The 13,292-nt window shown below is 36.2% G+C and overlaps 1 protein-coding gene across 13 annotated transcripts in view; it reads left to right on the top strand.

Annotated features, from left to right (window-relative positions):
• The window catches only part of DOCK9 (dedicator of cytokinesis 9), a 142,948-nt gene that overhangs the window by 85,693 nt on the left and 43,963 nt on the right, over window positions 1–13,292 (top strand). For all 13 annotated transcript variants that reach the window (XM_080376275.1, XM_080376273.1, XM_080376269.1 and 10 more), the window contains exons 24-30: window positions 2,807–2,922; window positions 3,057–3,126; window positions 3,265–3,390; window positions 3,519–3,590; window positions 9,244–9,390; window positions 10,069–10,152; window positions 10,798–10,909. In XM_080376275.1, the coding sequence (XP_080232401.1) occupies window positions 2,807–2,922; window positions 3,057–3,126; window positions 3,265–3,390; window positions 3,519–3,590; window positions 9,244–9,390; window positions 10,069–10,152; window positions 10,798–10,909 (727 nt within the window). The remainder of the gene's footprint in view (window positions 1–2,806; window positions 2,923–3,056; window positions 3,127–3,264; window positions 3,391–3,518; window positions 3,591–9,243; window positions 9,391–10,068; window positions 10,153–10,797; window positions 10,910–13,292) is intronic.

Genomic DNA, 13,292 nt, shown 5'->3' with positions numbered 1-13,292 from the left:
ATTATAGATCAGTTTGTCAAGGGAATAGTCAGATGTTAAATGAAAAGAACCATTATTACTAAAATCTCTGTATACATAACAAGTCTGAATCACTACAATTAAAAAATCAGTTTGCACACCATAGAGAGCCTCTTTACCAGGGTTCTGGCAGCAGTGACTGTTCATGTTATGAGGAATGGAACGACCTTGTACTTTGTGGGCAGTTGGTTGATTCTTACCTCAGGAGCTGAAGTTATAAACAACCCTCAGTCAGTTTCTGACCTGTTTGATTCATCAGGATTCACAGTGCTTCAAAGACGTCCCACTGTTTCTTAAGTTTACCAGAGCTCTACTTGGATCTGATATAATCAAAATCTCTTCAAGGACTAGCATGGCAATTTGAGATTTATCTTGCTACCTGCTGACTGTCAAAAGAGACAGGCTGGATCAAAGGCTTGATTCTCTTCTTGGTACTTAAAACTCTTGTTAATCTGGTAGAACAAAGTGACTATCGGGTATTAAAGCGTCATTTTAGGGAAGGCTCAAAAAACCACTTTTTGGATCACTCCCAGATCACATGATTTACTTCCGTTGTATATAATCACATATACTGTAATCTGTTTGGGTAGTTTACTCCTTTGCTTAAATGATTTATTTATTGTTACATTAATTTTACATCAGCAAAATCTTTAGGTTCAGTGACAAGACCATGTCTTGCCAAAATTCCTGGGATAGAATAATGCAACTGCAGAACCTCATTACAGCTCTTGCTTGTTACTAAACACCAGAACGCTCTCACTGTACAGTATGAAAGGTGCGAGTTGGTCTCTTCTCCCAGGTAACAAGTGACAGGACAAGAGGAAGTGGCCATAAGTTGCACCAGTGGAGGTTTAGAGTGGGTATTGGGAAAAAAATACTTCACTGAAAGGGTTTGGAAAGCATTGGAACAGGCTGCCCAGAGAGGTCGTAGAATCACTGTCTCTGGAAGCATTCAGAAAACACGTAGATATGGTGCTTAGAGGCATGGTTTAGTGGTGTGCTTGGCAGTCCTGGGTTAACAGTTGGACTTGATGATCTTGAAGGTCTATTCCAACCTAAATGATTCTATGATTCTATGAACATGTTCCACACCACTAGATTAACACATCAGATTGACTTTATTGCTTCGCTTCATGTTAACAGAAAACTAATGCTATCTTCTGTGTCTACTACAAATTATGGCTATTCTCAATTCTGTTGGGCCAAATTCCTGTCTAGCTAGGCCTCACAGGGACCCAGATCCTTGTTACTTCTCCTGTGTATTGAGAGTTTGCCTTCTGTATGTCAGTTTGTACCTACCTGGGCCAGACTTGGCCAGCCTGACTGCTAAATGTTCCTTAAAGATCAACATTCCAGTTCTCTGGTGGCAGTTTCCTGCAGCTAATGTCTATGCTGGAGTGGCAATAACATGTTTAAATACTTAAGATTTTCTTTTCTCCATGAAGTCGGTGTGCTACTGGCAGAGTAACTTGGGTTACCAAACCTGATAATGTTGTCCTGTTCTCTTTTTTTCGGTTCTTGCCCTCCCTAACAGGATTTTGTGTAAGCACCACCTGACACTTCTAATTAAAGATTTTCTGAGACTTACCTGATTCGAGGTGTTTGTATGCTCTCCTTCATGTTTCATGAGCCCAAGCATCACTTAGCATCTCATAAGCTGAGGCATCTGCTTGCAGTTACCTCCATTGCTGCCTGAGAGGTCAAAGGGCACAGCTACTTCTGGCAGTCTGAGTGTAATTGAATACTCAAAGGCGTCAGAAGTTGTGTTATGAGTCCATTTCAGAGTCCTACTTAAAACATCACCTTTACCAAGAAATTTCTGCATCCTGGACAAAAGTGAGCTAAAGTACTATTTGCATGTTTACCCAATGCTCTGATATGCAAGGCTTATAGAAAAGATACTGTAGCATATAACTGCTGTTTCCAAGAAAAATCACAGATCATGTAGGAAGGAAGACTGTTTTGAGTTCTAAATAGCGTGAATATGCATGCAGGCAAACATTCAAAGACAAGGCAGCTAGTTAACACTGAATCTAAATGTTTGCAATGTGTTGTCTGTATGCACGTTCACCACGTTCAGTCTTTTTTTTTTTTTTTTTTTTTTTTTTCTTCCCTCAAACTCTATAACTCGAGGGAATTTTGTGGCATGAAACAATGTAGGATGAAATGCCATACACTGCCTTTTATGTCAGGGTGGTTATGTCTGTAATATCTTTTGTTTGTGATGGAATGCAAAGGCATATCATGAAGAAGCTGAATGGTTAGTAATTCGCTGACTCCGATTTCCAGCATTAGGTAGTTAAGGATTTTAGTTCATTCTGTTTTTTAATGTATTAGTTTATTGTTTTGCAGTAACTAGTATTGCATTTACCACAGGTAAGCAACCTGTATGTTTTTGTGGAATTTCTGTTTGCTAAGTGTCTGCATTGGTGGATGAAATAACAAAGTATACCAGAGTGTCAGCGTCAGCTTGCTGTGGCGTACACAGATAGCCTTTGCATTGAAACATGACCTAGTATGCATTTCAAGGGAAGTATGAATAACTACTTTAAAATGCTTTTAATAAAACCTAATTTTTACCCCTAATTTACCTTAATGTAGAAAACATTTACCAAATATTTATGTTGGAAACTATTCTCAATTGCTTTCTATGCAGTATGTCAGGTAGTTAACACCAAATAGTGCAAGCAGTGTGTATTTTTGGAAAAAGACTTGCAGTAAGTTTTATCGGTTTAGAACTTGTGGTTTAAATGCCATTGTTTCTCACAGTATTACTGCTTTCTTCTAGAGCCTTCATGCTATGGAAGGCCATGTGATGATAGCTTTCCTGCCAACTGTTCTAAACCAGTTGTTTAGAGTTCTCACCAGAGCAACTCAAGAGGAAGTTGCAGTCAACGTGACAAGGTAAAGAATTTGAAGTGCTTCATAGAGATTAGGTGATGACTGGGTTATCACGTAAATCTGTAACTGAGTAGCGTTTGTGCTATTGCAATCATAGCTTGCTTTGTAGGCTTACTTGGTTTCTGACTTCTGTTTAGAGTCATTATCCATATTGTTGCTCAGTGTCATGAAGAAGGCTTGGATAGCTACCTGAGATCTTATGTCAAGGTAGGTAAAGGTAAATTAAATGTGGGGTTTTTTTATTTCTCTAAAAAAAGCATATTTAAATTCAGTTGTATCTGTTCAATTTTAATTGTTTCATATTATGTCATAGTTTCATGTTTTATTCTGATTTTCCTCCCCAAGTATGCTTATAAAGCTGAACCCTATGTTGCTTCTGAATATAAGACAGTACATGAAGAATTGACAAAGTCAATGACGACAATTTTAAAGCCATCTGCTGACTTTCTTACAAGCAACAAGCTACTTAAGGTATATGTTGAACTGTGCTTTTTACTTCATGTTCTTATCTGGTCATAACTGAGAGTAGGAACTAAGTGTATTGAAATAGTTGTTGAATGCATGTGGCAATTTTACAAGATGTTTTCTTTTCTCTGCAGTATTCATGGTTTTTCTTTGACGTTCTGATAAAATCAATGGCTCAGCATTTGATAGAAAACTCTAAAGTGAAGGTATGTCAACTTCTGCAAAAAAAATATTCTAAAGAGAATTTGTATAGGCTCTTGTTTCTCCATTCACATATTTTTATTCCATATTAGAAGAAAGTTTTATATATACATGGTTATGATTTCTATATAATAACTTTATTTGTAAGAAAGTGAGGGAAAGAGCAAAGCAGCAGGAGAAATCAGTTGAAATATTGGATGGAAAAAGCTACAGGGCTAGACTTAACATTATTATAAAAGGATAGAAACCCTTTAAAATCTATACAGTAGAGCAATTTGTGTAAATCATCAGACTCTCTAGTAAGATTTATTAATACTTATGGCACAATGAAGCTGGAAGCAATAGATAATACTGTGGACTTTAGTGTAAGTACTACCCCAAAATCTGTGGCTTTTTCCTGAGCAATACAGTAGCTGTGATATAAAATGACTAAGAACAGCAAATCATGCAGTTTACAGTCCTTCTGTATACAATAAGAAGTATCAATATTTAATTCTATGTTATTTCCTCTGTTGGAAGGAGAGTATTTTAGAAACAGGCATTTTTCTACAAGCTTGTCCTGTAAATGGTATTTTTCTTACATTGATGACAGCTTTTTAGTTTGTTTACTTCTGTATTAAAAAAAGTATTGAATGTAAAGTTTCAAGTATACAAAATAGTCCCAGCTGAGTAACGTACCAGGTTGTTCTGAAATCTTTGTCAGTATTCTCACTGTGTATTTAGAGCGTAACTGGAAGTCTGCAGTACACAGGGGAAAAAACAATTGCAGAATGATCAGTAAAAAAAGCTTTAGTGCTACACCTAATACTGTTCTGCTGTGGTATGATCAGCAAGTTTGAGTCCCTGTTCAATGGGTCCGGACTTTGTCTATTTCAATAGACTTAATCTTTAAAGATGCTACTGATTCATTTTTCATTTAAGAAGCATATGAACTCCATATGGTAATTGGTCAAACAATTTTTTTCATCATTAGATATTCTCTAAAAGTAATGTGTTTGATGTCCAAATCCTAGTCTCCATCACTTTTTCTTAGAATACTAATACAGAATGAAAATGTTTTTTTTCTGGTTTACTTTTAGTTACGAGAATTAAATCATATCACCAGACTGACTGTTATCTAGTAGTAGATAAAAAATCTGCCTTCATACTGTATTCAGCTGGATTCATTTTAGCACAAATTACTGATACATAATTTGCATTTGAAGAGGACCTCAAATTTTTGCTGGTAGCATCATGAGACGCTAGCTGCTGTGTTGTGGTTTTATATAAGAAAAAAGAGTTGTCTCAATTTAAAATATGAAGATGGCTGTGATCTCCTTTCTGTTTCTAAAAAGAAAAGGTGAAATAATTTTGTTTTTAATAAAATCTCAGCTTTTAGTTGGAGCAGTGGTTCTGGAAATTCTGGAACCTTTATTGGCAGATTTTTTTAAAGAAGGAGGTTAGATACTTGTCAGGGAAGACGTTTTGACAAAAACAACCTTATGCACTCTGATGTATGGACATAAATGTTTACCTGCTATTTGTAGTCTGTTTAATCTAGAAATAGGCCTTTAGTTTAAGGGGATGGGAGGGAAATCGACTATTTACATGGTACTAGTACTACAGATTTAAGTACCTTCTGAAGCGTGGAAAAAGGCAAGTTTTTATCACTGAATTCTTAAACTGTCTAGGGAAGTGTGACAGCTGTTCATTTAGGGGGTTTTAGAATGTGTGTATACAGGCAAAAGGTTTGCTGTCTATGTAGTCCAGTGCATCCTTTTGCATTTAAAATGTCAAACTTCTTACTCATTTTAACTTACCAGCTGTTTGAGAATTCCTCAAAATTTCTAGCAGAAAGACAACTTTTTCTACCACTAATCAATAGTAATACCATTAATTCAAACCGAAGTAAGAAAAATATTTAGATAGACTTTCTTCTGCTCTTCACTTTTTTCTGTTTCATAGTATCTGTTGAAATAACTGGACCTTTAAACTTAAATTTCCATTATTGGTTTGTTATTCCTTGAGGAAGGAGTTCATGCTTCACTCTGCGAATGCAGTGTTTCTTATTCCACCCCACTATTTTGAGCTGCTTATAATCAGTGAAATTAATTGTATTCATTTAATGAATTCAGCTGAAATGGAAGTATAGTCTTAGAAAACACTACTTCTCATTTAAAGCTGAATTTTTCTAGAGACTTCTGGAATGGAATTAAAATTTTATAAAAAATTATATTGAAAAAACCTGAAAAAAAAATCGTTGGTTTCAGTACTTACCTGATAGTACTTTTTATTTTGCAGTATTCAGCTCTGAGAGAAGGATGCAGTTTTTCTAATTACAGAATGTGGTGCATCTGTGCAAGGTTTTCAAAACATAGTGTGTGTGTGAAACTTTTATAGCTTGAGGAAGTTTTATATTGAAATTGCTAGGTGATACTCCAAAAAACAATGGCATGCTGGTTTTGCTTGGCTAAACAAAGTTTATGTAATTTTTCCTGATCTTAACAAACTTACAGAAGTCCTCACAAGTTTGGAAACATCTTATTGCTTTAAAAAAAACTTCAGAGAAACCACTAACTTGCTGCCATGCAAACCCATTTCCTTAATTTAGTTACAACTTCCTTACAACAGGGATTACATTTTTAAATTGAGATCAGATGGTGGATAAAATAAGTACAGTAGAATGTAATCTTTTTCTAAAGCAGGAATCTGTGTAAACAAACAAAAAACCCAAATGTAATTTACTTCTCAGAATGACTCTGCCAGTGTCCATGGTTTTGGTATCCTCTCTCTTATGATCTCTTGTACAGTATGGTATACTACCATTGATGAGCATTCACATTACTACTAGTTCTTCCTATCTTTTTATGTTTTCTTATTACTATTTTTTTCCTCCACAAGTGCTATACTGACTCATTTACTCAAAGCTAATGTGTCTTTACTGACTCGTGTAATCCTAATAATAAATCATATTTGTAAAGCACCAGCGTGTACATCTGAGGAACAAATTCAATTTAACATGACTTTCATTTTAGGGAAAACAAAGTTGATAAAGGAACAGTGTGTCAGTTACACATGCCTGAGACAGATTTGATTACCTGGTGTTATGGAGTGAGTTGGAGCAGGCATAACCATTACTCTTATTCGGAAAAAGCTTTCTCTCTTTGATGTCTAAGTGACCTAAGTAACTGTGAGAGAAGGCACTGATTATTTTCTTTTTTTAGTAATAACAGCCAGTAGCTGAGATCTAATGGCTTCAGGTTTGGTGTACTTGAAATACTGAGCAGTTCCTTTTGTAATTTATGCTATGCTATAAATAACATGCTGTAAAAGCTGTGATCTTCTGAGATCAGTTTCTATGGTTTTTTTAAGCAAGGTTGGGGTTTTCAGTAAAATGCACCCAAAAGATGTAGACAGGAGCCAATTCAGTGTATGTTTATATTGCTGAAGATTGGTCTAGGAATTATGACCTTTCAGTGATGTTTTACATCAACTAGTTACATCAAATTTTGTCTGTTACATGGGGTTATATGATCATAAATTCTGAAAATGTCTTTTTAGGTAATCTTTCTATCATGCAAAATTATTTAGGTAAGCTCTGTTCATGCAGAGATTTTCTTAAGCAGCATTGAAACTACCAAAATGTTGCCACATTTGTTGTTAGGACCTACAGGTATAGAAGCATGCAGTAATTCTACCTGAAACCAAAAAAAAAACCAGCCCACCCCCAAACCCCTAAGCTTGATACTGGAATGTACCTGTCTGGTTTCTATTGATACCCCATTCAATAGAGTGTTGCAGCATGTGAGGTATACCTGTGTAGGAACACCACTCATTTCAGGTTCACATTTTGTTTAGTTTTAATAGCATCTGCAAAAGCAACCCTCAAATCTGAACTGTTCAGTTGTACAAAGGAAATAAATTATCTTAACATGCACCTTTTAGATTCTGGTACTTTGCTGTGTGTCACCTTGAACTGCTGTTCTTTCTTATTCTTCCCCAGCAATAACATGAAGTAGGGTTCATAGCTTATAAACTACTGGAGTGACTTTTTATGACAGATATTTGTTGTTGTCTCCAAATTTCATGTTAAAAAAGACAGTTCTACTTTTAGAACTAACCTCATTGTCATCTTCCCTGTGACACGAAAGAAAAAGGAGCAGAACTCGCCTCTTGTCCAGGAATGAGGATACATGCAAACATCACTTCTTGATTTACAAGCCCATTAAATATCAAATAAATTGGGTTTTTTGTATTACTGGGTAAAGTAATAAATTAAATATGCATTCAGATATTTCGTACTTATGAGATCTGATAAAAAGATGCATTTCTGGGTGCAGCAAAATATTTCTATAGCAAGAATTTCGTAGTATTTTAAAAAATATTTAATTACTGTCCAGCAAAGACTGAGCTTACAAGAATATCACAGGACACTGACTGGCATACCCACAAACAGAACTTTTAATTTTTAATTGTTATTTCGTTAATGTGTGCTGTTGATATTTAGACAAGGATCTTTTTCAACCTTAATATCTATTTTTTAAAATATTGATTAAAAACAAAACTAGAGACTTTGGGCCACAGTTCAAACCCAAAGGGAGCAAAATTGTGTAATCACAGTTACATGTAGGGCCTTGACAATGGTTTGATCTGCTTAGGAATTTTGCATTCCATGTAGTTCAAAAAACTATTTAGATAAAGTATTTGGAGCTCTTGGATGTTTTGATTTCAGTTTTCAGTTTGAAAAGACAAAATGACTATACAGTTGAACAGTTTTTGTTAATGTCAACTTTTTCAGCCTTCAACCACTTGTCATGAAGTCCCATCAGACAAAAGACAGAATCTTTATTAAAGATTGTAAGATGTATAGAAGTAAAAGAGACTCTCTAGTGCCAAAAAGCTGAAGAGAACTTACTGACCCATACTAGTCAGAATGTGCAAAATCATTGATAAAGGTAATAAAGATGGTGAGTGGAAAGGAGGCGGTTGTGAATGTACAGGAAATCTTTTAAGGTAATTGGCAACTACTACCTAAAAGCAAGGGAAAACAGTTCTGATTGTGGAAACTGAGAAACATGGGGAGTAAGATTCTGAAGTCTGGAAGAGCTGAGATTTGAAGTTGCTGACAAACCAGAGAAAGAAAAGTATGGATGAGAACTCGGACAACAGCAAAAGGTAAAGGACTTATTAAAGAGATAGTTGCACAACAGCAAAAACTGTCTTTTTAAGACTGTAAGGTGAGTCTGATAATGCAGTTACTATATGTGAACCAGCTGGTATCTGCTTTGGAAAGGAAGATAGGTAAAGGATTCTCTTTTACCCCTAGCTTCTGTCATCAAGTTTATTGTAGTATAGAAAAGTAGTTATGCGTTACACTTATGAACTTTCATACCTGTGTGTTTTGTCATCAGACTGCCTTGCTTGAATGTTAATAACAGATGCTAGCACATGTTGTTATAATTTCTTTTAACCAAATGCTTTTCACCCTTCAGTCTAGAAAGTTCAGGAAAATCTTGAATTTAAAGAAAATGTTGATTTTAAATGACAAATGAGAAAATATGAAAATATCTTTGTCTTTCCTCTCCCTGTCAGATTATTTGTATCTTCTCTAAAGTAAATTTTCTGATACACTTCAGCGTTACAAATCATATTAAATATTTTATCTGAATTTGTTTCCAGCTGTTGCGAAACCAGAGATTTTCTGCTTCCTTTCATCATGCAGTTGAAACAGTTGTTAATATGCTAATGCCACACATCACTCAGAAGTACAGAGACAATCCAGAGGCTTCAAAAAATGCAAACCATAGCCTTGCTGCCTTTATAAAAGTAGGTACACAAGCGACTTGGGCTCAATATTTTAATAACGCTGCTTCTCGTGGATTTTAAAGAATATTAAAGCCAACTCACATAAAACTGGATATGCATAATGTTTTTTAAATATAATTTTATGTCCAAGTGAAAATGCATTGATGTATAATTTGCATCTTTTGTAATCAAGAAGCCATCTGTTCAAAAGTGATATTTTTTAAAATGAATTTATATTTCATCCAAAATCTATTTTGATTTTTCTTTTTTCTTTACATATATAATCTAAGCTACCTTCTAATCCTACAAAAGCTTCATACAATGAGTAGTGTTTTATTTGCCTGCATTTTATGTAAACAGACTTTCAGTGTCTTTCCTTTTTCAGTCAGTAAGATCCAGTAGGGAGAAGAAAAGATGAGAAATAGTGATAGGTAAAGCTGCTAGTGGCATGCCATTTTTATTTCTGTAAAGGCAGAGTTCTTCAACTGCTTTTTATTTGCAATTTGTTTACATTCTACACTCTAAGGGGAAAATTTGGTATTCGTATGTGTATACATACATTTAATTTGCTTGTTTTATTGGGTTTTACATTCAAACTGAAATACTATGTCTGGAAAATAAACTTATTAAATATAGAAATAAAACTACTGAGCACTGTGACTAAATCAATTCTATCTTGTTTTTGCTTGTTTTCCCCAGAGATGTTTTACTTTTATGGATAGAGGCTTTGTTTTCAAGCAAATCAATAACTACATTAGCGGCTTTGCCCCAGGAGATCCAAAGGTACTCAGTATTTTTAAACAAACTATTTTTAGGAGTTGCATCTTCTTGATGCGTGTGGATAGAATCCTGCATTAAGTGTTCAGACTTCTTCGCAGTTACGTTAGAAGTCACTGTGCTGTGGCTAGAGCATTTGTGGTGGTGGCTTTGTTGTTTTTTTTTTCATCTAATCTTCTTCATATTTTGATTCCCATCTTCACATTCAACTTTACCATGCTAGAGCGTCTGTATTGTGAAAGTGGTAGGGGTGGGGGAGCAACCATAAGCAGAAATTTTAAGCATGAATGTGAGAGAGGCTGAAGTTGGAATTGGTATCTGATAAGTTTCTGTACGTTTACTATAGTGGTGAAAACATGTACCAGATATCCAAAGAATTTCTTTTGTGGGTCTAAACTTTTCTTACATAAGTACATAATACGTTAGTAAACTCAAATAACTTTGGACAATGGGAACGGTAAATAAAACTATATCCAGTTGACAAGTATTAATTATGCTGGAATTACCATATACTGGCATATGGAACTTTGACAGGTCTATATCCCTCATACTGCAAGACTGAGAGAAATCACCCTTTTGTCTTAGAAAGCTGTTTTTAATGTGTTATTCAGATCACTGCATGGTTATTTAATTTATACTTTTACTTTGCAGACTCTTTTTGAATTCAAATTTGAATTTCTCCGTGTAGTCTGTAATCATGAGCACTACATACCTTTGAATCTACCGATGCCATTTGGAAAAGGCAGAGTGCAGAGATACCAAGGTAAGTTCTTCCAAAGAAGAATATGTTCTATTTCTTAGATGTCACCTTTTTATTATTAGACGTGTAGACTGTGTAACTTCAGGTCCATGAGATGTTGGAAACCTCAAAATTATTAAATGAAAGCCTGAAGTGGTAATCCTTTCATTTAATCTTAAAAGGAATAGTTTAGGTAGTAGAGTAATCTATCCAAAGTCATTGAAACATACGGTAAACTACATCCTCAACTCTGCCTCCCTTTCCTGCTATGATTATTAAGTTTGGTTTTTTTTCATGAGTTAGCTTTTAATTCGCTAGCTACAGAAGCCTGCAACACTCCTGTAGACAGATGTGCAGTGTGAGGCTTGGTATACTTTTTACTTTTTTCATATGCCCATTCAGGTTAAAAGGGACTTATTTAGGTCTGTAGTCCAGGCTTCTGCTCAGGTCACATCAGGCGTTCCCTCATCCAGATGGAACAAGCTCAGTTCCCTCAGTTTCTCCTGATAGGGTACATGCTCCAGCCCTCTAACTACCTTGGTGGTCTTTCACTGTACTCACTCAAGTTAAGATCCTTTTTGTACTAGAAGACCCAAATACTACACGCAGTATTATAGATATGTCTAACAAATGCCAAGCAAAGGGAAATAAACACTTCTGGCTATGATCCTGTTGATACAGCCCAGTATGCTATTAGCCTTCAATGTTGTCAGGGTGTCATGCTAACTCCTGTTGAAGCTACTGTCCACCTGGACCCATAGGTGTGTTTCAGCAGAGCTGCTCTTAAGCTAGTCATTCCACAGCTGATACCATTGCAGGAAGTTTGCCCATCCCAGGTGCAGAATTTTGCATTTGTCTTTGTTGAATTCATTGCACTTCTGTTGACCCATCCCTGTAGAACCTAGATTCTTCTGAAATGCAGCGCTGCTCTTGAGGATGTGGACTGTACCCTGTCCGCAAACTTGATGAGGGTGCACTCCATATCCTCTTTCAGGTCATTGATGAAGCAGCATTAAGTAGGATAGACCTTGGGAAACTCCTCTTGTAGCTGGTCTGCAGGTACGGTACAAGCCATGAAACACCAACTTTTGAGCCCAATGATCCATCTAGTTCTTTTGCACATTTAGGTATCTATTGACCTAGACTGTAATGTCCCACTTTGGATACAATGACCATGTGGACATCTGCTATTCTCCCCTTATTCACAGATCTAGTGAGTTGATTGTAAAAGACAAGCTAGTCAAGTATGGTTTACCCTGGGTAAATCTATCCTGCCCATTCTCACTCTTCTCCTTCACTTGTTGAAAAATGGCTTCCAAGAGGACTTGCTCTATGACTCTTCCAAGGACCAAAGTGAGGTCTGTAGTTCCCTGAATTATCTTGCCCTTTTTTGCAGATGTGCGCAATGTCTACCTTCGGGCATTGTGAGGTCCCAGTTATGGGAGACCCCTAATCACCATGGCTTAAAGGTGATAGTGAGTGGTCTTCAATGACATCACCTAACTTTCTCAGCATCTCATCCGGTGCTGTGGATTTGCATGACTGGAGGTGTCTCAGGAGATCCCTGATCTGGTCCTAGTCCACTGCTGGTAATTCTTTGTCACAGTCTCTAGACTCTTAAGGCTTGGAAACCATGGCAGTGAAGGATAAGGTAACAAAGGCATGGAGTATTACAGCCTTACCCAAGTCCACTGTCTCTAAATCGCTGTCCCTATTCAGCAAATATCCCTTGTTTTCTTTGTTTAGACCTTTAATACTGATGTGTTGAAGCTGTTCCTGTAGCCATTGATGTCCATTACCAGCTGCAGCTGTAGCTGATTTTTGGCTTTCCTGGTGCTGTCCCTGTGTACTTGATTGGTGCTTCTGTATTCCTCTTTTTGTAGCTTGTTCTTGCTTCTACCTCATGTGCATAATTTTTTTTTTGACACTGGAGCTCAGTCATGAATGTCCTGTTCCACCCACCTGGAATCCTGGTACATCTAGCCTTGTGCCAAAACAAATAGTATGTTAGCTATTGCATTTGTGGCTGTAAAGATATTACTAATTTCTTCCAGGCATTGAACTATAGCAGGCATCAATAAGCAGAGGCGAGGAAGGTGCTTTTATAAGCAATAAGAAAACCTGCCTAACATATTTTTGTAGATAAGGTTATTTTTTTTCTTAAATATTTATTCAGTAGACTCTGCTGGCTTAGTAAATTTGAGTATAACTAACCAACACTTTCATCAAGGTGGTAGAACAAGATTTGGAACTAAGAGCTGGAGCTGCATAGAACTTGTTTCTGTCTTTGGCTTTTTCAGCCTTCAGGAGCGTCTTGGATAACAACATTGCGTAAATATTTCCATAGAAAAAGACTGTGAGTTGTTGGTTTAGGGGATCCTAAAAGCAAAACTAGAGAAAATACTGT

This window comes from Falco punctatus (genome assembly GCF_963210335.1).
Source record: "Falco punctatus genome assembly, chromosome: 2".
Classification (NCBI taxonomy): Eukaryota; Metazoa; Chordata; class Aves; order Falconiformes; family Falconidae; genus Falco; species Falco punctatus.
Note: the sequence above shows the minus strand (reverse complement) of the source record. Positions and strands in the feature narration are given on the sequence as shown.